General features: G+C 33.2%; 4 protein-coding genes across 8 annotated transcripts; 3 read left to right on the forward strand and 1 right to left on the reverse strand.

Moving 5' to 3' along the window:
- Positions 1-306: 306 nt before the first annotated feature.
- LOC137805710 (probable aspartic protease At2g35615) lies at positions 307-1,597 on the forward strand. The gene has a single exon (XM_068605645.1). It carries the CDS (start codon positions 308-310, stop codon positions 1,595-1,597), a length of 1,290 nt encoding a protein of 429 aa, XP_068461746.1. The 5' UTR covers position 307.
- A 3,891-nt stretch (positions 1,598-5,488) lies between these two features.
- LOC137808593 (uncharacterized) lies at positions 5,489-7,246 on the forward strand. The gene has a single exon (XM_068609772.1). It carries the CDS (start codon positions 5,630-5,632, stop codon positions 7,142-7,144), a length of 1,515 nt encoding a protein of 504 aa, XP_068465873.1. The 5' UTR covers positions 5,489-5,629; the 3' UTR covers positions 7,145-7,246.
- Positions 7,247-7,522: 276 nt separating this feature from the next.
- LOC137808592 (protein NUCLEAR FUSION DEFECTIVE 4-like) lies at positions 7,523-12,928 on the reverse strand. The gene is made up of 3 exons (XM_068609771.1): positions 12,184-12,928; positions 8,892-9,820; positions 7,523-8,766 (listed from the first exon to the last, which is right to left on the reverse strand). Exons 1-3 carry the CDS (start codon positions 12,595-12,597, stop codon positions 8,286-8,288), a joined length of 1,824 nt encoding a protein of 607 aa, XP_068465872.1. The 5' UTR covers positions 12,598-12,928; the 3' UTR covers positions 7,523-8,285.
- A 4,831-nt stretch (positions 12,929-17,759) lies between these two features.
- On the forward strand, positions 17,760-22,965 carry LOC137808596 (pentatricopeptide repeat-containing protein At4g19440, chloroplastic). Of its 5 annotated transcripts, none has more exons than XM_068609776.1 (5): positions 17,760-20,659; positions 21,802-21,938; positions 22,073-22,254; positions 22,379-22,513; positions 22,612-22,965. In XM_068609776.1, exon 1 carries the CDS (start codon positions 17,939-17,941, stop codon positions 20,450-20,452), a length of 2,514 nt encoding a protein of 837 aa, XP_068465877.1. In that variant the 5' UTR covers positions 17,760-17,938; the 3' UTR covers positions 20,453-20,659; positions 21,802-21,938; positions 22,073-22,254; positions 22,379-22,513; positions 22,612-22,965. The 5 variants fall into 5 exon arrangements, with proteins under 5 accessions (XP_068465877.1, XP_068465879.1, XP_068465878.1 ...); XM_068609778.1 differs by having other exon boundaries at positions 21,815-21,938; XM_068609777.1 differs by having other exon boundaries at positions 17,766-20,659; positions 22,413-22,513.
- The last annotated feature ends 569 nt before the right edge of the window (positions 22,966-23,534 follow it).

Raw genomic sequence — 23,534 nt, forward strand, 5'->3', positions numbered from 1 at the left:
AAAAATCACGAAATATATTTACTTAATAATCATAAACTAAATTGATTAATTTTCATCAACTATACACAAACCATAAACCAAAATGTTGATTGAACTTTATGAAGTATATGTACATATGATTCACCACTAATAATTAGATATATGCAACTAAGAGAATTACCTTGATCACTGTGAATGAAGATTATACATAATTAATAAATTAGTGAAAGCATTGATGAAATTAGAAAAGTGATTAATGAGGTTGTGTATATAAACTGAAAAGGAAGAGATACAGCATTTCATCTTATTGCAGTGTGAAGAAGACAACATGGCCACAACCCCCAAATCACAATGCATTTGTTTTTTTGCCCTAATTCTGTTAGGAATAATCTTTGATCTGTTCATCTTCTCCGAAGCCACTACTCTCGAACTCATTCTCACTGATTCCCCTCTCTCTCCCTTCTACGACCCTTCACTCACCAACTCCGATCGCTTGCGCAGTGCTTTTCAAAGCTCGTTGAAGCGCGCGAAACGTTTCAGAGTCCCTGTTGCTAACCTTAACCATGGCAACACACAGTCTCCTATGACAACCGACATTGCATCATACTTAATGAAATTCTCCATCGGAACTCCACCGGTTGAAGCTTTCGGCATAGCTGACACCGGCAGTGACCTCATATGGACGCAGTGCCTCCCATGCAAACAGTGCTACAACCAAACTGCTCCTCTCTTTGACCCTTCCTATTCCAAATCATACACCAACTTGCCATGCAATTCCTCGTTCTGCAACCCAAGATCTCTAAATCATCCAGAATGTGACCAGAATGGGTCGTGTGTGTATCACTATTCTTACTACGATCATTCTCACACTGGGGGAAACCTTGCCACTGAAACCCTAACCATAGGCGAGGAAAACCCTATTACTTTTCCCAACACTGTGTTTGGGTGTGCACACGACAGTGGTGGCACGTTCAATCACATGGCGACAGGAATCATTGGTCTTGGTCTTGGCAACCTTTCACTGCTTTCTCAACTTGGTATCAGAAAGTTATCTTATTGTCTTGCTCCCAACAACATGAACTCCACCAGCAAGATTGTGTTCGGTGAAGATGCTGTGGTTTCTGGTGCTGAAGTGGTGAGCACTCCTTTTAGAGTGGATTTTGCTCCTGAGTACATAATCACGTTGGAGGGTTTCAGTGTGGAAGGAGATAGGGTTGAGTTCGAGTCTGCAAGCAATGTGAGTGAGGGGAACATGGCCATTGATTCTGGAACAACGCTTACTTTACTGCCACATGCCATTTATGATGGTTTGGTGGCTGCTTTGGACAGGAGAATAAAGGCTCCAAAGGGGAAGGACCCCGATGGTGTTCTTGATCATTGTTATGAATTTGCTGATCAGAACGTGTCGTTTCCCATAATCACAGCACATTTCAAGGGAGCAGATGTGCAGTTGATGGGGATTAATACGTTCTATTGGGTGAGTGAGAAAGTGGTGTGTTTGTCCATGATTCCTAGTAAAGTTGGTTTCTTTGGGAACATTGCTCAGACGAATTTCTGGATTGGATATGATCTTGATGCTGCTACTGTCTCCTTTAAGGCGGCTAATTGTTCCCTATGATTTCTCTATTTGTTATATCTTTTATGTCAAACTTTCTCTAAATTATGATTGGATCACCAACAAATTTCTCAATCAAATATCTTCTTTGTTTTTTTTATTATGATTTTTTTATTATGATTGATGTTTTGATCATCTGATTTATCTTTTTTTTTCGATTTAGTCTACTTGCGGTTGTGATCTAGTACGGTGAGTTGAGTAGGTATTTGAAAGGTTTCGGATAGTTTAGTCATTGTAATGTTTTTTATATGGATTGGATCTGTCTGAAGCGGTTCTTATATATATATATATTGTTTATTGTTGATAAAAAAAATAATATCTTTAACTTTTTATTTCATAGGATGACTCTAGCAAATGCAATTTCAACTCACACTCATCTAGTCTAACCAAGATTATAATCAAGATGTGCAATGTTGGGTTTGAATGAGGCAACAAATAATTATAAAAGATTTCACTGATTTGGTTAAACTTCAACTTTTCTTCACCATTGGTTGCTTGAAATAAAACTCCAATGCCATTAAAATTTAATTAATTTCACGCGGTTTGATTTCACATTACATTAATGAATAATTTATCTGCTCGCATCAGTTATCTATTACATAATTTACTATAAATTTACAATTGTCAACAAATTTAATTACAAAATTAAATTTAATGATAGCATGTAACACTACAATAAAATCATCAAATAGAAATCAAATTTTAGAAAACAAAATAATTAGTTGTAATAGTAACTAAATTAGAGACCATCTTAGAAACTAAAAAAAAATTGATTTCTAAATTATTTTATATTATTGTAAAATAGTTTCTAAATTGATATCTAATGCTACTAAGGTTTTAACTACCAATTTATTTAAATTCTAAATTTGGTAACAAAAACCGTAACTGTTAATTAGATACAAATTTAAAAACCATTTAGCAATAATAGAAATTGTACTACCAAAATCGAGAGAATATACCGAGAACTATATATATAAAAGATAAAATAAACATATATATAATCATATAGCAAGAAAAATAATTAAACTTGTTGAAAAAAAACATCTATAACCGAAAGAAATTTAAGCTAGGAAAACAATTAACGTATAAATATGTTAAATAAAGAAATATAATATAAAATATAAACGAATAGAACAATTAACATGTACTTATTATATATGTATTATATATATATATATATATATAAATTGGTATTAGCTGGCAGTAAGATGTATGTAAAAGAAGAGGACCACATTATTTCTGAAATTTTAATTTTGGATAAACACTGATTTGTGTAACACCCAAAAATATTATTATTAGGAGAGAGATTCAATAGCGAGTTTGTGTACCAAATTTAATTTGTAATAAAAAACTTAGTTGCTAATTAAACACTAATTTAGAAATTATATAACAATGATAAAAATTAATTAGAAACTAACATTTGTTTAGTCTCTAAAATAATCTCTAATTTAGTTATTATAACAACTAATTATCTTTGATCTCTAAAATTTGGTTTTTATTTCATGATTTTCTTACAGTTTATTTATCAATAATAAAAACTAATTTATAAATTAATAATTTTTTTAGTCTCTCAAATTGTCTCTACTTAGTCACTATAACAACAATTTTTTTTTTAAATTAGTTTCTATTTAATGATTTTCTTGTAGTGTGTGATTTAGCATTATTTGTTTTAAATTATTTCATATTACTTAGTCACTATAACAACAATTTTTTTTTTAAATTAGTTTCTATTTAATGATTTTCTTGTAGTGTGTGATTTAGCATTATTTGTTTTAAATTATTTCATATTCTTTGTACATTGTAGAACAATGTTGATTAAACTGGTTACTTTTAACTTTATTGCATGTTTATGGTATATTTATATTGTTTAAACTTAGTTATTTTTGGACTGAGTGTTAATTAAACTTTAAATTAAGTATTATTTTATATTGCTTTAAGTTTAATAAACTTGTAAAAAAAATAAAATAGATGAAGCTTGTATAAACTAAAACTTCATGATTTTGTTGTTATTAATTAGAATTTTTTGAATTTTGTTAACTAATTTATTTTTTATCTCTAATTATGTGTATTTTTAAAATTATTAGTGCAAATATCTATCAGTAATTAAATGAAACAAATCTCTACATTTTATTCACAAAAATATTCGTAGGTAATTTTGAAAGATATATCTGTCATCCATTGCACCAAAAATATCCATTTATGTAACTTCCGATTATCATATCCTTTGACAGTTTCCAACATATCAATATATATTTTTACAATGTTTCCTACAAATTATCCAGTAATTCGTGATCAACATAAGTTTCATTTATAATATTTATTGACAAGACAGTTATGGATGGGTTTTTAGTCATTGATAATCGTTGAAAAAATATACTTATTGATAATTTTTTCTTATTATTAACAGATTCAATTGTCAAAATTTAATTTTTTTTATATTAATATAAAAATAGTGTGTGGGTCGAGAAAAATAAGCAGTTACCGAAGATGATGTAAATGAAATATAAAAGAGTGAGAACAAATACAAGTGAAGAAACCCTTTGAGACATTTACTAATAATGTTTTAGTATTTTTTAGGCATTTTTATATATTTTAGGCTTTGTTTATATTTTAGGTTTAGGGTTAATACAATTTTTATTTTTTTTAAAATTTTTATAAAATTTGTTAAATTAATAATTCAATTAATTATTTCAATTTTTTTTTAAAAAAAGTAGTAATTATAACTTTAAAATAAGTTTTTAGGTGAAGTTAACACGACTTTGTATTTAATATCAAAATTATGTCACATTAATACTACTTCACTATGTCGAACTAACACCCCCTCACGTCCAACACACCCTTCGTGCGTGAGACTATATATTATGGTTATTGCGGGTGACACGATAGGTCCAATACAAATACTCGTTAGGATAGATTCGAAATGACTCTGATACCATATTAAGAAGTGAGCTTTAAGCCTAACTCAACCCCATGAAACCCCGGTTCATGAGGTTGAGGTTTACACCCACCTATATACAATGAAAGGCTTTAATCTTTAATCGATGTGCGATCTCCAACATCACTCGTTAAATTCATAAAGTTTGGTAAAAAAAATTAACCAGATTGATAAAAATAAAGCCGTAGATGTGTGTGTACTCAATTTTATATTCAATTCTCTTGATAGAAATTCCATGGTATATTTCTAAGCAAAGGCAGCAACACATGGTTTGGCTATCTTGAATATGTTGAAAAGAAAATGGTGGGAATAGGCCAAACTTTTGCTTTCAAATCACGTAAGCGTCAAACAGATTATAAAAGTCAAAATCTACATGCTCATCGTCATCTTCAAACCATTCATCCTCCTTATTTAGTTCTACTATTATTTCGTTTCTTAAGAGACCTCATTAAACTTCCACTTTCTGTAAATCCTATTTTTAAATTATATATACGTATATGTATGATAAGTATGAGCAAATAATTTTCATATTGTGTTTGTTAGACTGAATGTATGTTATGTAATGTTCATTATTTATTTTAAAAATAAATAAATAGCTTAAGCGTTGATTCTTCATAACAAAAAAAAGTTATTCGTAAAAGAAAATAATTGTTAGGTGTCTTTCAAAAACAAAACCGGGATGACGATTTCAAAAGTAGACAATATCTCAAATATGATAACTGAACCTAATTGTGTAGTTAACATAACAACTCATTGTCATTGTGATTGAGTTTCTCTTTCCATAATAAAAAAGAAGAAAACTTAAGCAGGAATTTAGGATATTAATGATTCTTAATGTGAAGTTGGAGAAGGCCTAATTGTGGGTGCTTTTTAATACAGTTTCATATATTTTTCAAATACTTTCCAAATTGAAATCACATGAATCCGCTTTATAGGCTCAAAGAAAGGCGTGAGGAACGCAGTGTTGGAAAACTCAAACTCCACCCACTTGCTTCAGTGCGTGTCTACCTCCCCAATGGACCCCTTCATACTCCTCCTCCCTTTCCCTTCTCATTCATCACAAACATCAAAATTCACATAATTCCAACTACACCATCTCTATGCCCACATCCTCAGAACTCCCTGAGGAAATGGCCATCACCACCAAGTTCAGAAAACCCACTTCACCTTCAAACTTCTACTTTTGCACCACTCTTTTCTTCATTGTCCTCTTCACTATACCTGTTCTTTTCCTCCTCCATACCCCAACCACCACCTCCATATGCACCACCCTTGCTTCCTCCCAAAATCAAACTTGGTCAGGTGATCTTCAGTTGGCTCAATTTGCATGGAACCACCTCTCCTTTTTTGAGCACAAGACACCACCCTTTGCCCTCAAAATTGCTGTCTTCTCCAGGAAGTGGCCTATTGGCACAACCCCTGGTGGCATGGAGCGCCATGCTCACACCCTTCACACTGCTTTAGCACGCCTTGGCCATCAGATTCATGTCTTTACATCTCCACCCCAAGATGAAAGCACTTCAATAAAATCATCTGAGGTGAACAAAGACAGCCATCAAGAAGGTGCACCTTCTTCCCCTTACATTCATTTCCATGAAGGTGAGCCTGGCAGGTGGCGCTATAACAAGGCATGGGAGCAATTTGTGGAAGAAAACCGCAGAGAACCATTTGATGTTGTGCACTCAGAAAGTGTGGCACTCCCTCATTGGCTAGCACGCAACATGTCAAACCTTGCAGTGTCTTGGCATGGCATAGCCCTGGAGAGCTTGCAATCAAGCATTTTCCAGGACTTGGCTCGCCAGCCAGATGAGCCCATGTCCCCTCTTTTCAACCAAAGCATACAGGGTGTTGTGCCAAAGGTGCTGAATGAGATAAGGTTTTTCAGGAACTATGCGCATCATGTTGCTATCAGTGATAGCTGTGGTGAGATGCTGAGGGATGTGTACCAAATTCCTAACAGAAGAGTTCACGTAATACTAAATGGTGTTGATGAGGATGAGTTTAGAGAAGATGCAGAATTGGGAAGGGAATTCAGAAGAAAAATTGGCATTCCAGGGAATGCAAGTTTGGTGCTTGGTGTTGCTGGAAGATTAGTGAAGGACAAAGGCCATCCTCTGCTTCATGAAGCTTACTCAAGGCTTATAACCAAGTACCCTAATGTGTACTTGATTGTTGCTGGTTCTGGACCATGGGAGAACAGGTACAGGGATTTGGGGAGTCAGGTTCTTGTGCTGGGATCGATGAGTCCTTCCATGTTAAGAGGGTTCTACAATGCAATTGACATTTTTGTGAATCCCACACTCAGACCACAAGGGCTTGACCTTACATTGATGGAGGCAATGATGAGTGGGAAACCTCTTTTGGCATCAAGATTTCCAAGCATTAAAGGGACTATTGTGGTTGATGATGAATATGGTTACATGTTTTCCCCTAATGTGGAGTCCCTCTTGGAGGCACTGGAAGAAGTGGTAAAGGAAGGACCGCAGAGGCTAGCTATGAGGGGCAAGGCATGTCGGGAATATGCTGCCAAAATGTTTACAGCAAGAAAGATGGCATTAGCATATGAGAGGTTATTCTTGTGTATAAAAAACCACACCTTCTGTACCTATCCTTGAAGCTCACACATTTCTTTCTTACATTATTTTTCTTCTGTTCATTATGACAAAATTATATTCAAATTTTTAAACAGTTATCAGATTTAGTTTTGAAATTATTATCATTTCTTGAGTTACTTTCGCACGTTATGGCTACCGTCGTCTTGGTCATGAATGGGCATATCATACATAAAGCCGTGTTTAAGTAAAAGTTGTAACAAAATATGTACTGATCGACGTGCAAATTGAGTCTCGTTAAATGTGGATAAATGGATGATCATTCACTGATACTTAAAAGTGACAGATACTTCGTCTCTTTTGTCTCAACACAGAACAGACCAATGATTCAGAACATAATAAAGATGACCAAATGAAGTATTGCATGAAGAGTAATCAGAATTTAAAAGTCAAAATCTGCCTCCACATTAGTGAGTGATATATAATCAGAATTCTCATTACAGAACCTGGGAAAAGCAAAGAGTCTCACTCAAGGTCATACAGTTGGATGAAGCTTGCTTCTTGAGATTCCCATTATACAAAATTGAACTCTCTGATGTCTGTTTTTTTCTCTGGCAATGGAAGAACTGAAGAAAAAGAAAACAAGAGGTTTAAAGTAACTTGGGCACTAGAGCCACGTATTCATTGGAAAGAGTTTAAAGCATTAACTAACTATAGTTTTTAAAATGTCCTGTCTAATTTGTTGAAAGAACTCATTTTCAAAGTAACTAAAAAGTGTATGGGAGCAGCCTCTTTGGATCCAACATGCATCAAACTCGGCTAAAGCATAGCTCCTGCTTCTACAGATGAACTGTCAGGTTGAACATCAAACTTATAGGAGCTATTTGCTGACTGTGAGCCAAATCACGGCTGCAAAACAATGTCGCTCTGTTTCAATGATTCATAGTTCCTCAGACCACTACTCCCCGTCTTTTCTCATTTTTGTGCACTGTGAAAGAGTTAAGCAAAATCTTTATCCTCTTTGTTCTAAATCTACAACTCTCTTCGAAGATATGACAATACATACATGTGTTCCTCAAGAATAGCTATAGCTTTGCTTCTCTAATCTCAACCTCCAAAGGCATATTCATCCTGATACAATTAAGTTTCCGCTACTGTACAAGTGAACCACACAAAGATCTTCATGGCCCATCAATAACAAAAATTAAGACACAATTGATTGTGTTGACATACGGTGTTTCTCAAAATGATCATATGCATGCTTGGTTCTTAAGAATAATAGGATGCTTGATGCTAGTCCAAGGACAGATATGCATCCCCACCAGACAAATGTCCAGAAGTAACACTCCCTTCCCATGCACACTACCGAGTCAGACACTAACAAGTTTCCTGGTGTTGAGTGAGAACTAGCATCATAAACCAGTGCAGCGAGAAAGCCATAGAGAAGAGAACCAATAGGTATATTTGTTATGAGGATGTTGTGATTGACACCCACACTATTAGGTCCAAACAGCTCAGATGTAACTGACACAGCAGCTGCGAATATAAAACCAGAGCTCAATCCAATCAGTGCGGTGCCTGTCTGCAGTGCCAGAAGACTGTCTGATGCAGCAAGGAGGAAGAACGCAACTGGGGTTGGTATAAGTGCAATTGAAAGCCAACCAGTCCTTGCAAAGTAGAGCTTACTGCAATACAGAAGATACAATCATCATAATTGCTACCAATTCAAGACAAAGGCAAAAAAAGGTAATATTTTGCTATAGAAAGCTCCAGAAGTATAATATATTAGCAGATTGAAGAGAATACTTACTTCCGAATATAGTCTGGTCCAGCTGAAAGCAGGCGACCAAAAAAGGAAAAGGATGCATAGAGCGTAACAAGCGTAGAAGTATTTGAGCTCTGGCCCAGAGACTGGGCAATCTGTCCAAGATTATTGCTATAGACTAGACCAAGTGTACCTCCACAGAAGTATGTAAGATAGTATAGCCAAAAATCCAATCTGCGAACAACTACTGCAACTGGGTGCTCTTCTCCTAGCACTGCCAACTGATCCTGGCCAATTACCCTCTCGCAACCTACATCACTCTCTTTTGCGTTCTGACTGCCGTACATGTATCCATTGTCACTTAGCAGGTCGTAAGTGTCTCCATTGCCAAAAATACCACTATGGCGGCTATGGAGTTCTTTATGCATCTCGAGATCATCATCATGAACAAGAATGAAGCTGGAACTTTCCATCCGAAAGCTGGAATGGATGGTCTGCCGAAACCAAGCCCGAGCATATATAATGCCAGGAATACATAATGGGAATATGAGGAGGATAATAGCTCCACCAAAACAAAGCCGGGCAGAAGTCACACCAGAACTGGAAGAGCCAAACAGGAGAAGATAAAGACCAGTTAAAAGGGCCAGGAAGTTCAATATTAGAAATATAACTGAGTCCCGGTTTACAGCATCAGGAGGGAGAGGGTCTAAAGTCGGTTGCCGAAGAATAGGAACAAGTGCTGCAATGCATACAAGAAGGGGAACGACAGCATTCAAAAGCAGATAAATTGCATTGGAGGAAGGGTCAATAGAATTGGCAGCAAGGGTGTAGAGTGCTGCACTAACGCCATTGAAACTCACAGTGAGCGATAGGGCAAGGGCTCGGTTAACTGGGAAATTCCTAATGCAGAGAACAAAACATACTGTGTTGAACCAACAGATGCTACAGCCACCTAAAAGGCACAAAAGAAAGACCTGCCAATAAAAATTAAAGGTTAGTCAACTAGCAATGAGCAAATTTTCTGTATATTAATTACAATTCAGTGATATTTAAGAGCTTATCGGCCTCGGTTTAATCACCATATGTAATCATAGAATTACTGAATCTCACCGTTTACATGTGTTCTTTTAAACTACGGCACTTTTATTATATGAAATACAGCACATCGTTGCAGATGCAGAGAAATTATGGAAGTATATTTTTTTATTTAGTATGAGACTGAAATACTTCCAGCTTAAATCAGATAACTAATCAACTGTTTGTAGTTTTATAAGGAATACCATGTGAGATTAATGACAAAGAGACAAAGACCCGTCCTACAACTGAATTATCACCTCGCCACATGCAACATGTTGGAGCATAGATCTCAGAATGGTGAATAAGCAAATTTGAATTCAATCATAGTCTCATGCAATTTTTGTTCTTTTTTATTTTGCCAAAGGCTTGCAATGAAGGTCAAAGGAGTCTGGTTTTTATTTACGCCAATACATTTTGCAATCAGCAAAAGGAGCATATTGAAGACATGTATCAATCAATCCATTAAAAATTTGAAAACATTGAGGAATAAGAAATATAGTCCAAATATATTCGTCATCAGTCGGGTCTTTTCTGGTGAAGGTTGATAACAGAAGTACTATCTGTGTCTCCGTATGTTGCGTCACAATCATCTGTAGCTATCAAGAACATTCATTACATGAATCAGTTAGCCGTTTTAACTAGTTATTTTTTCAAATGTAAGGTGTGAAGCGGAAACCTTTACTAAGGAAAATTACACATATTACTGAAATAAAAATTGTGCAGAATTTGAACTGTAGAACATGGATGCTCTATTGTTTAAAAGAACTATTTTATTATTGTAGAACCATGAATATAGTTGAGATAGGACTACAACCAATGAAAACCGCAAACTGTATAATATTAATATAGTAATTAATATAATTTCATCCCTTTCAAACTGAAAAACCTGACGACAACAGTTTCCAATATATGTGCCGGAGATACAATATTTTGTTAAACAATGACTTCCTAGCTTCATATCAAAATTTTGATGTTATTATTTACTCTATTCTATATTTTTAATTTTAATTCATCTAAATCTTCTATGCCCAAGATACAACATTTTGTTAAACAATAACTTCCTAGCTTCATCTCAAAATTTTGATATTATTATTTACGTACATAACAATTTATCTAATTATATTTTATAATAAATATTAGACTTGATTGTAAATTCTGTCATTTGGTTGTCATTTTTGCGAATTTTATCTGTCAAATTGTTTTCTCGCACATCTTATCGATAATTGTATTTATCAATTTTCACATATTATAACAATATGCTAATTGTGTCTATAAAATAATTCAAATTTACCATAGTTTTATTCAAAATAAAATAATTCATATTTGCCATGATTTTATGCAAAATAGTAGGTCAATCGGATACGGGTAATAGGTATTCACTATTGGTCCGTATAAAAAAACATCTTATTACATATTCTCTTGAAAAACATTCATGAATATTTATAAAAAATTTAAACTTTAATAAACTATTTAAAAATGATTTTTTTTTTAAATATATTCAAATAAAAAAATTTCTTTTAAAATACAATCCACGTAAAAATGCATAATAAAATAAAATATTTTTTTTAAAAAAAAATTAACCGGTTACACTAGAAAGTATAAATTTAAATAAAATATTTTTTTAAATAAATAATTTCATAAGTCTAAACATAAATTTATAAAATCAACTTTAAATATTATTATTGACGTTTTTTTTCATCATCTTCACTTTAGTGACTTAATTTAAAAAAGAAACATTCAAACAAAAAATATTAACCACACAGAGAACAAATTTCATAACTCATATATATATATATATATATATATATAAAAGAAAAACTTAAGCAACGAAACTATAAGTGTAATTATACTTAAATACTATAAAATCTTATTAACAAATATCTATATATCAACGTTACGTTGTTAATATGTATGTAGACAACAAATTTATTACTGATTTTTATGATAAAATATACTAAGGAGCATGACGCATGACTTCTGATATACATCCACAGTATATAACCATTAAACTAAATATAGAATGCGTGAAAGAAAAATTGTTAAAAGCGTACTAATGTTATGCTTTATTTTTTCTGTTTTCAGTGACAATAAAACAAAACCAACATTACCAGCAGCCAACCATGAATAATTACTATTGAAAGAAGTCAGAAATAAATAATAATTAAATTAATAACCACTCACTCCATAAATGAATAATAAAGGAAAATGGACGTCACTGAAAGAAGAAAAAAAAGGTAAAAGCGAATGAATAAAAAATTACCAGAAAATAAGGCAAATCGAGGACTCCGGTGAGGAGGAGCCACTGGAGGCCGTAGCCGAAGAATCCCATGGAAGCGGCGATGAACAGGACGAGCGATAGGGGAAGGTGCATGAGCGCGATGCCGGAGGACCAGCCGAAAACCTTCCCCATGTCGTTGGCGGTGGCGAGGTAGTTCAATTGCACCTGCGAGACGTTGAGCGCGGATTTGAGTGATGACGAGTACTGTGAGAAATTGAAATTGGTGCCGGTGAAGGCCTGAATCCAAATCGTGGCAACTAGGATCATCCATTTCCGCGATTGCCCCGCCATGAGAGCGAACAGCCGCGGCCTACGACGCGGCGATTCTGAGCCTGCTGGTGAGTCTCGCGATTCCGAAGCGAATCTGCGCCTCTCACTGTCCCTGCGTGGCCTCATGCTGAATGCGTGATGTGCGCCTTATATATAAATATGAGGAAAAGTGAGATTTCAAAGCGTCTGAGGGAGAAATGTGCGTGTCTCTTTTCGCATCTCTTGTCTCTTCCATTTTCATTCTTCTGCCATTTGCCTCTTTTTAAATTCAATTCAATTTTGCTTCATCACTTAATCTCTATTCTTTGAAACTGATTCAAATAATATCATAAAAAAAATTATTAATTAATTAATCTCTACAATTTAAATTCATTGTCAATTTGCAACGTTAATTTTTAGCATGATCACACCTAATACCGAATCAACTAAACCTAATGTTAATAAACGACACAAGAATGAATTTCATTTAGATGTCTTCATAAAAAAAGACCTTCAAGATTAAAAAGTTATGTGGAAGCAACATTTTATTTTTAGTCAAACTAAATTAATTAATTTCTTGACCTCGATCATACAATCAAATATTAAAAATAAAGTGCATGCTTCCTTTAGTAGAATTAATTAGTGGCAACTCTTAACAAAATACTACAACAAATTCATTAAATAACAGATTATAAATAATTAATCACTATATTAATTAAATTAGATACTATTTTAGATATTAAAAATCTATTTATATTTAAAGTAATTTTTATTATTAATAAAAGTTTATAGAATGATTTATAAATTGGTACTTAAATTAGCTATCAAGATTTTAGCTATTAATATTTTATATTTTAAATTTGTCTCTAAAATACTAATTAAGATTAATTTAAAATATAAAATATTAGTAGCTAAAACCTTGATAGTTAATGGTTATATATAAATTTAAAAATTATTTTATAAAATTTATTAATAATAAAAACTAATAATTTTTTTAGTCTATAAAATGTCTCTAATTTAGTTTAATAATAACTAATATTTTGGTCTCTAAAATTAGTTATAATTCGATGATTTTCTTATAGTGAGTATTAATTATTATTTTTTTATAATTTGAGAAGAAAACTATGCCATTTATATTATATAATATTAGATACTATATAGTGTAGTTATTATATATTAATATCTAATTATATTTACTTCTCTAATAGTTTCATTATAAAGAAGGAGAAAATACAATATGATATATGATGAACAACATGATTTATTTATTTCTTAACCAAATTTATAGTAGAGTTTGATATCACCAAAAGCTGAGAAAATTATGTTTTTTTAGCAGGGACATGACAGAAAAGCTTTGAACTAAAATTCTGAATATATAATCTGCATATAAATTTGTCAAATTTCATAGCATGGTTGTGCGAAAACATTTAAAAATATTGATCATTTCTGAAAATTTAATAATTTTTCATTTATTTTCTTTTTCATACAATTTTGCAGAAACTATTTTCACTCATTTTATGATTTGAACTGATTGGGTCATCTGATATTATTTTATAGAGAATAATTTGAAAAGTTTCACTGGTTATATTGGACAATCATGTTGTACCAATTGTCTTATTGTTGGATATGATGATGCTTAGGTTAGGTGGCTAATCAATTATTATTAGACTTAATTATAAAATAAGTTATTATTTTATTAATTTAGCTTAAGAATATATCATTTTTAATTACGTATCGAGAGATAAAAAGACAAAAAGAGGGTGGCTTTTGGTGTGAAAAGAAAATAAGTCATTAAAAAAGAAAAAAAATAATAATAACCAGGGTGTCTTTGAAAAGCTAACTTAGGAGAATATGTTCTATCTCAATTATTTCATGTATTTATTTTTTTCCATTGTCTAGCTAGATATCTTTTGGAGTTTTTTTTTGTTATCTAGGTTTCTAAGTTTTTTATCTGTATGGAAGTTTTCCTTCATCAAAATGCATCATATTGTTTTATCAATTATTATTTACTAAAAAAAATCATTAAATAAGAATTAATTTTAGAGATAAAAAATAATTAATTATGATAGTGACTAAATTATAGACATTTTAGAGACTAAAAAAAGTATTAATTTCTATTATTCATAAATATTTTTTAAATCAATATTTAATTAACTATTAATATTTTAACTAACTATATAATTAATTATTGTTTATTAAACACTTTGGTTTGTGCTCTGAATATCGGAGATGATGATGGTGTTGGAACCATGATCAAATTGGAATCTATTAAAGTGAAAATTTGAATAGAAAAATTGTTATTTTACAAAGACATATATGATCTTATTAAAGAACAAGGTATTAAACAAGCAAATAAATGGAGAAGATTGAAGGAAGATAAATAAGAAGACTATTAAATTGATTTGACTTGTTTTCTTTCACTTGTAAAGATATTTATGCTATAAAGGTGTCGTTGTTATGAATGTTTTGAAAATGTTACTATTACAAAAGTGGTGTTGTATCATTATGATTTAGTTGAACTCAAGTTCTACAATGATACAATGATAAAATGATGCTGCAATGGTGTTGTGATGATTCTATTATTGTGAAGGATGAAGAAGGTTTTCTTATTATGATATATAACGTAATAATAGATTATGTTATATAATATAATTAATTTTGATTATGTCATGCAATATATATTAATAATATTAAAATATTTTAAAAGTAATAACGATAACAAGTAATTTTAAATAATAAATAAAAACAATTAAAAATATATATCATTATATATTGATGATATATCATTTGTTTTTTTGAGTCATCTTTTAATTGAATCATTTTACCCTTTAATAACTAATTTTATTTATTTAATTAATAAAATCGTTAATCGAGTTATTGATTGTACACATACATATTTTTTAATTATTTAAATGAAAATGATAACTTTTATTTATTTATAATTATTCATTTTTATTGCTAATATTATTGACGAAAACATTGATTAAAGGTTGATGTTGATGGTAGATGACAAATAAAAAGTTGATGGATGTGTTATAAGTGATGAAAAATTTCATATATATATATGTGTGTTAATTTGAAAAATGAGTTTTATCATGTTAAGCATCCTAGTAATATTTACTTATTTAAATTTATACTAAGAATAATTTTTTTAGAAAAAACCAAAGAAAAATAATGAATATTAAAATTAAGAAATATATATTTGTTAGAATTATACAAATCTTTAAAATGTTCTAAACTAAAAAATATTAATTAAATACTTTACATTAATTATAAATTGATCTTTAATTATTTTTTATTATTTGTAACTTAATTTTATGGTTAGTGTCCAATTTAAGTTGTTCGAACCTAACTTAAGTTTGATTCAACACAAGTTTACCTAACTTGGATTTAATCAAACTAGATCTTATCGACTTAGACCTAACCTGACCTATGATCAACATGACTCAATTTGATCTTAGCTCGGATCAACTTGATATGATCGTGGTTTGACCTAACTTAACTTGAGTTTCACAAATTCTATATTGAACTAAGTTTGAATTTATATATTTTTCATGTTTTGAATTCCTAGAGATAGGAGCAATTAATACATTTTTTTCACGTGTATAAGTATTTTTTTTTAATTCTTAGTTTTAAAGAATATTTTGTACTTTAAAAATGATTTATAAATTGACTTTGATATGTAAATCTTTTATGAATATTTTAGTCCACAAACCTTTTTTTATATAGACTTTTAATCTTGGAAGTTGTTTTTGCTTTGTCCCATATAGACGAGAACCAAACCAGTAGGTTGTACTAAATTGACAATTCTAATTATAACCTTTAGAGAGCATCTTTAGTTTCTTTCGAGCATCTCAAATCCATGAAATTTCAATTATTTGGTGATATAAGACCTAAGTTGAGACAAGTTTGCACTACCTCTTCCATATGAGATTTATGTTGTGTTTGTTTCAATAAAATTATTGTTTACAAAGAAAGGAAGGCACAAATGAAGAGCTAGTTTATGAGAAAAAGTGGGATATTTTTTACAAAGTCGTTTTTAATTTTATTTGAAGCTAATCAATTTCATTTGTAATTACCTTATTGATTTTACCATTAATGATGTGCATGGTTAAATTGAGTGGGAGAATTGTCGAGGCAAGTCTTCATAAATATAAGGTGCATATTTATATGCACAGTTGATTGTGTACCTTTTTTTAAATTAATGCAATTTTACTGAAATTAATTTCTAATTACAACAATTCAAAAATTCATACATAAAATTAAACTGGGTATTATACCAATTTAAAAATTGTAACCTATTTTTATTATTAAAAACTATATGTATTTCATAACTACATGCAAATTGGTATGTCATAAGGGGATGCACTAGTCAATGTGTTTTTTTTTTATCGGCAATACAAAATAAATAAATGTGAACTACTTCAAGAGTGATTCAACCCTTATACAAACATAAAATACATAAGACACTCTATCTCAACACTCACACCGCCGAACGCCTAGAATTACTAAACAATCCTAACTCAACCCATACAATCTGAACTAAAAATTAATTCAAGAAACCATCGTCATACAGACCAAAGGTTCGAGACACCACTCGGAAAAGGAGAACAAACCAGAGAGAGACTTGGATGTAATCAAAGACCAAGTCTTCACTTGAACCAAAACAACCATTTCTAAACCATCGACAACACCCCAAAGATTACATTGTTTCTATGTTTCCACAACTCACTTACCACTGCAATCTAAATCACTCCCCACATCTCACTTGTTAAAGCAGACGCATTACACAATCTAAACTAAGAAAAATTTAGCAGTGGATCATTATGGGACACAAACTGCACTCCAAGCCATGCAAAACAACGACTCCACACTAGCCAAGCAAATTTGCACTAAAAAAACAAATGGTTATTTGATTCCACCTCCACCGTACAAATACTACATAAAGGACTTTCAACTGCAATCCCACGCTTTTCCAATATGGTAGAAAAGTACTATTCTATTTCATTGCTCACTCATCTTAATTTGATCTTAAATATGAGTTATATGGATAAAACAAAAATGGGTGTTTTGCACCCCATCATTCTCGAGAAAGATCATTTTACCCTTTTTAAAAATGTGTTCCGAAAAGAATATTCTGAAATGGTTTTTTCCCTTCTGAACTTTTTATTTTGGAAGTAGGGGTGCAGAGAGAAATACCCAACAAAAAAAAGTTGATTGGGCCGGGTTGAAGTTTGTGGTGAAGCAGAGGGCCCACTTTTGAACCCCTTCTTCGTCTCATCTCACTGACCCCCACGGTGTTGCCTGGCTTCAGAGGCCAGCCGAATTTGCTGCGTCTCTTTTCTTGACCACAATACCAATTCCAAACCTCAGGGAACCAACGTAGCCCTTCTCTCTCTCTCAATCGTGGCACTCTCACACCCACTCAACCATGGCTTCCACACCTCAAATGCACTAAAAACCATTCCCTTCTCCTTCCCTCAAATCCATGCACTCTGCAATGGACTTCACCAGGTTCTCCTCTCCTAAATCTCCACCCATCTTCACGCGACCCCTAACCTGGGTCACCTCCACCGCCCTCCGCCACCAACGCCGCCACCTTCCTCCGCCAACCCCTCCGCCGCCGCCGCCACCTCACCCCACTCCTCCGCAAACCACTAACCACGCCCTTCTCACCCTTCTACCCTCTCTTCTAACCACCGGTGTTCTAGACTCTTCCAAATGTAAATCCATTTTGCCCCATTTGTCCCCTCTCGAATTCGATCGCTTATTCTTCCCCATCCACCACACCGTTAACCCCATTACGACACTCGACTTCTTCCGTCTTGCCACTAACCGTTTTAAGTTCCCCTTCACCTTTCGCTCCTATTGCCTCCTCCTTCGCTCGCTCCTCGCTTCTTCTCTTTTGCCGCGCGCCAGGTCTTTGGTCACTCGTTTGATCGACGGCCACGTTCCCACGTCCTTTCACGACCGCGAGAACCGCCTCCGCGAAATAGCTTCCTCGATGTTGGAGCTGAATCAGGTTTTGGATACACGGCACGGCGAATTGGATTTGTTGCTCTACATTCTCTGCTCTCGGTACAAGGACTTCGGCTTCCGTTGCGCTTTTGATATTTTTATCATGTTTTCGAAGAGGGGCGTTTTCCCGTGTTTGAAAACTTGCAATTTTTTGCTCAGCTCATTGGTGACGGCCAATGAACTTCACAAGAGTTATGAGGTGTTTGATGTCACTTGTCAAGGCGTTGTGCCTGATGTTTTCATGTTCACCGCCGCAATTAACGCGTTTTGTAAGGGAGGGAGGGTTGGGGACGCTGTGGATTTGTTTCACAAGATGGAGAAGCTCGGTGTTTCGCCGAATGTGGTTACTTACAACAATGTGATTGATGGGTTGTCCAAGAGTGGGAGGTTAGAAGAGGCGTTTCGGTTTAAGGATAGGATGGTTAGGAGTGAGGTGAATCCGAGTGTGGTGACCTATGGTGCGCTCATCAATGGTTTGATGAAGATGGAGAAGTTTGAGGAGGCGAATGAAATGTTGGAGGAAATGTATAGCAAGGGTTTTGCTCCCAATGAGGTTGTGTTTAACTCGCTGATTGATGGGTACTGCAGGAAGGGAAATATGATTGAGGCATTGAGGACTAGGGATGAGATGGTATTGAAGGGCATGAAGCCTAATTCTGTTACTTTTAATACTCTTTTACAGGGTTTTTGCAGGAGCAATCAAATGGAGGAGGCTGAGCAGGTATTGGGGTACTTATTGTCTAGTGGGTTGTCTGTTAACATGGATTCGTGTTCGTATGTGATTCATCAGTTGTTGCAAAAATCTAGGTCGGATTCCGCATTAAAAATTGTTAGAGAGTTGGTGTTAAGGAACATCAAGGCTAGTGATAGCTTGCTAACCCTGTTGGTCTGCGGACTTTGTAAATGTGAAAAACATTTGGAGGCGGTTGAGCTTTGGTTTATGCTGGCAGATAAAGGGCTTGCTGCCAATACAGTTACCTCAAATGCGCTACTCCATGGACTTTGTGGACGAGGGAACATGGAGGAAGTTTTCGAAATAATCAAACGAATGCTTGAGAAAGGTTTGGTACTGGATAGGATCTCATACAACACACTTATTTTTGGTTGTTGTAAATGGGGTAAAATCGATGTAGCTTTCAAACTCAAGGAAAAGATGGTTCATGAAGAATTCCAACCAGATACGTATACCTACAATTTCCTAATGAAAGGGTTGGCTGATAAGGGTGAGATGGATGATGTTCATAGGCTTTTGCATGAAGCCGAAGAATATGGCATAGTTCCCAATGTATATACACATGCAATTTTATTAGAAGGATATTGTAAGGCTGATCGGATTGAAGATGCTGTGAAATTGCTTCAGAAATTAGTTTATGAGAAAGTAGAGCTTAGTTCTGTTGTATATAACATACTTATTGCAGCCTACTGTAGAGATGGGAATCTGACGGAAGCCTTCAAACTGTGTGATGCTATGAAAAGTGCGGGCATGCCACCTACCAATGCCACGTATTCTCCTCTAATACATGGAATGTGCTGTATTGGCCGTGTGGATGAAGCAAAGGAAATTTTTGAAAAAATGAGAAATGAAGGCTTGCTTCCAGATATATTTTGTTATACTGCTCTAATTGGTGGTTACTGTAAGTTAGGTCAGATGGACAAAGTGGGGAGTATATTACTGGAAATGTCTTCAAACAGTATACAACTTAATAAAATTACTTACACTATTATGATTGATGCGTATTGTAAATTGGGAAATGTGAAAGAAGCTACAGAACTTTTAAATCAGATGATAAGAAATGGAATAGCTCCAGATACCATCACTTACAATACACTGCAAAAGGGATATTGCAAGGAAAGGGAGTTAGAAGTTACTTTACTGAGTGATCATATGTCTAACACAGGACTGCACGTAGAAGAAGAAATTACTTATAACACATTGGTTCACAGGTTGCATTCACATACAGCAGTTATCGATAAAGAATCCTGAGGAAACTTCTCAAACTTTTGATGCTTAGTTGATGCCAGGGCGTATATGGTTAAGCCTGCCATTGTTTAGTTTGATTCTAAAATGCTTGCTATTTGTAATATGAAGTTTCATATGCTTGATATCTAGATGGGTGGATGACTAGCAACAACTAAAGCAGCATACAAGAACTTGGCTTCCTAGTTAAAAAAGGAGTCATGGTTTTTAGAGGTTAGTCATTTCAGATTTTTTTGTTTTCTTTACATTGTATTTGTTAATTTTGTTTTTCCTTTATTTATTTGATTTGATTTTTTAAACAATTATTTGATAATAGTATTATAGGAAGATGGATGTTTTAAGCATTTGCTCCATAGGCAAACATTTCCATCTGGTGTTATTTATGCGGAATGAATATATGATTTATTCTGAGCTACTTTTGTGACAATATCTTATTTTTGTCAAATTATTGATTTTAGGAATATAGTGTTATGTGTTAGATTAGGATTTGAGGATTTTGACCACCCTGTGGTTATAAATACTTCTTTAGGTTCCCTATGTGAGTCATGATTTCAATGTTGGTTAATTAGAGCAATTAATGGTGCTTTACTGTTAAACCCAAGCATTCCACGTTGTCTTCTCTTGATATTACTGGTTTTAATTATGTCCGCCATCATGTTCTCTGGATGTTAGAACCATTTCTACGCTGTCCATCTTGTATATTTTTCTTAGTGTTAAAGATCTATTGGTGCATTTAAAAATTATAACAGTAATATTACTATTTTGCCAGAACAATTTTTGATTATATTACATGATTATGCTTGGTTCTGTGAGGCCTGACGGAATAATTTCAACTTTGAACTCCTGTTTTATGGTGTGTTTGTTTTCACATATTTCTTCCAATTTCAAACTCTAGTTCAGAAAAAGTTGGAAACTAAATCCTGTAATTACTTTGGTTCAAACAATTTGTTTGGGATTTATGGCTTGCGATTGGTGTGTCCTACTTTTTGAGCCGATCATGAGATACAAAGGCAGAATGTAAACATTTAAAAGTGCAGACCTCTGCTACTCAATTTGCTGTAAGATGCATTGTGTTTATGGGTTCCGCAGTATTCCCTTCATGGCTGTTTCAAGGGGTTATAATTTTGTGAGCTTTATTGCATTCTTGTTATCTTCTGGCTCTCTTGTTTTTTCAGTTTTGGAGGATATCTTATCCTCCTTCAGGTGTACTTTTTCCCCTTGTTCTTTAATAACATTTCTTTCAGCCAAATTTTTTTTTAACATAATAAGACATTTTTAATATGTGATTTTTATTTGATGGTGATCGAGCAGATGTCATAGGGCAGGGATTTAGTTTCTGGTTATCCATGTTTCAGGTTATTATTGCAGGTGATGTTTGGTAATTCACTTGTGCCAGTGGCAGACTTAACCTGATATGATGGGAACAACAGGAGTGATATAGCCAAATGGTCAAACTGATACGTTATCCATCTTCTTTTCCATTTGTTGTCTGGTGAGGGCCCCCTCTTAATTGGATAGTTTCATTCATATGTATGCATGTCCAATCTGAGTTAATGAGCATTTGGTGTTGTTTTGTGTATATCTATTATATTTACCTTTAGCTCTGAACCTGTCATATATCTCAAGGCATTGCCCGGATGGAAAACCTCAGGGGTATTGGAGACAACATAAAAGACTTCAAGAAAAACAGCCAGGGGAGCTTCAATACTAAGCATGATATATTTACTTGATCCTCGGCAGAGCAATGACGAGGATCACATCTCAGATACAATGTCACAGCCAAAGGAAAATGTTCAATCTGTAGAATGGTAAATACTGTCTTATTTGCTCTTTTAATTTTAACCATAATTTTATGTAGTTTGTTTTCTCAACCACCATCACCAACTACCCCATAAGTTTCAAAAAGAAAATAATAAGAAATTCAACGAACAGGAATTCATCTCCACCGAATGATTTTGCCATATAGGGAAGGAGGGGAACATGATTTAGAAAAAGGCTACAGGAAAAAATGGCTAGACTATATTTGAAGTTTATACAGGACAAGTGGAGACACTTTCTGGCTTGAAAGTGAGCGTTTTCTTTTCCTCCCTCCGATTTTTTCTCTACTTGTGCAATTTCTATGTATTTGATCTTATGTATTTATGAATTCATATTAATTTCTTCAGGTACGTGCTGGTGGCAAGATTACTGGGTGGATTTGGAAGCTTCAAGATGCCCCTGCATTTAAGGAACATGTGATTTTGATGATTAGAGTGGCTAGCAAATTTTCAACTTGGAGGTGGCCAATGATTCTTCATTAACTGAGCCATTTCTGTGGAATTCTGGAAGAAGACAGAAAGAAAGAACCAATAGAAATATGAAAAGAAAACCTCCCAGCAATATTGAATATTGTTTATTTTAACGTCTTTATCCTTTAGTAATTAAAATACCGAGAGTGTTATTCATATAGCTTTAATTATAAAACTATTACACATTAATAAAATTAATATATATTTTTTAAAATTCTTTTCCTAAGGAAATGTACTGTTAAATTTACTTAATAGGGAGGAAAATAATTTAAAAGGTAAATTTTATAATGAAATATTTATATTCGAGTGGATGAAGCTAATAATTGTATAACATGTTAATATTATAAACTGTTTAACACTTTTCCTTTAACTTGTGGACATAGCACATAAATATAAATAAACTTAATTATAAAAGTTAATGTATATTGTCTATTATCGTTAAAACCTCATAAATTTACTTATTCTCATAATACCATCTAGTAAATGTTACGTATGAGGCCATTTTGGTCCAATACACACTGCTGTATTGTTGGGGCTATTGTTTTTACCCTTTGTTTTACTAAGTTCACACCCTACCATTGTTGTATTTTCTTTATGCGAAGGTACACACGTGTGAATTCTATTTTTTATCACCACTGAATTTGGTGTCTCACTAGCCACTATTATTTTAAAATTAATCGTCATTAGTCAAAACAAAACACTGATTTAGGATTTAATGGTTTAACGAAGATTAAACTGATTTTAATAAATAATAATTAAATCATATATAATATTTTAAATAAATAAAATATTGTAGTTTT

The sequence above is a fragment of the Phaseolus vulgaris genome, chromosome 3, assembly GCF_000499845.2.
Source record: "Phaseolus vulgaris cultivar G19833 chromosome 3, P. vulgaris v2.0, whole genome shotgun sequence".
In the NCBI taxonomy this organism is placed as follows: Eukaryota; Viridiplantae; Streptophyta; class Magnoliopsida; order Fabales; family Fabaceae; genus Phaseolus; species Phaseolus vulgaris.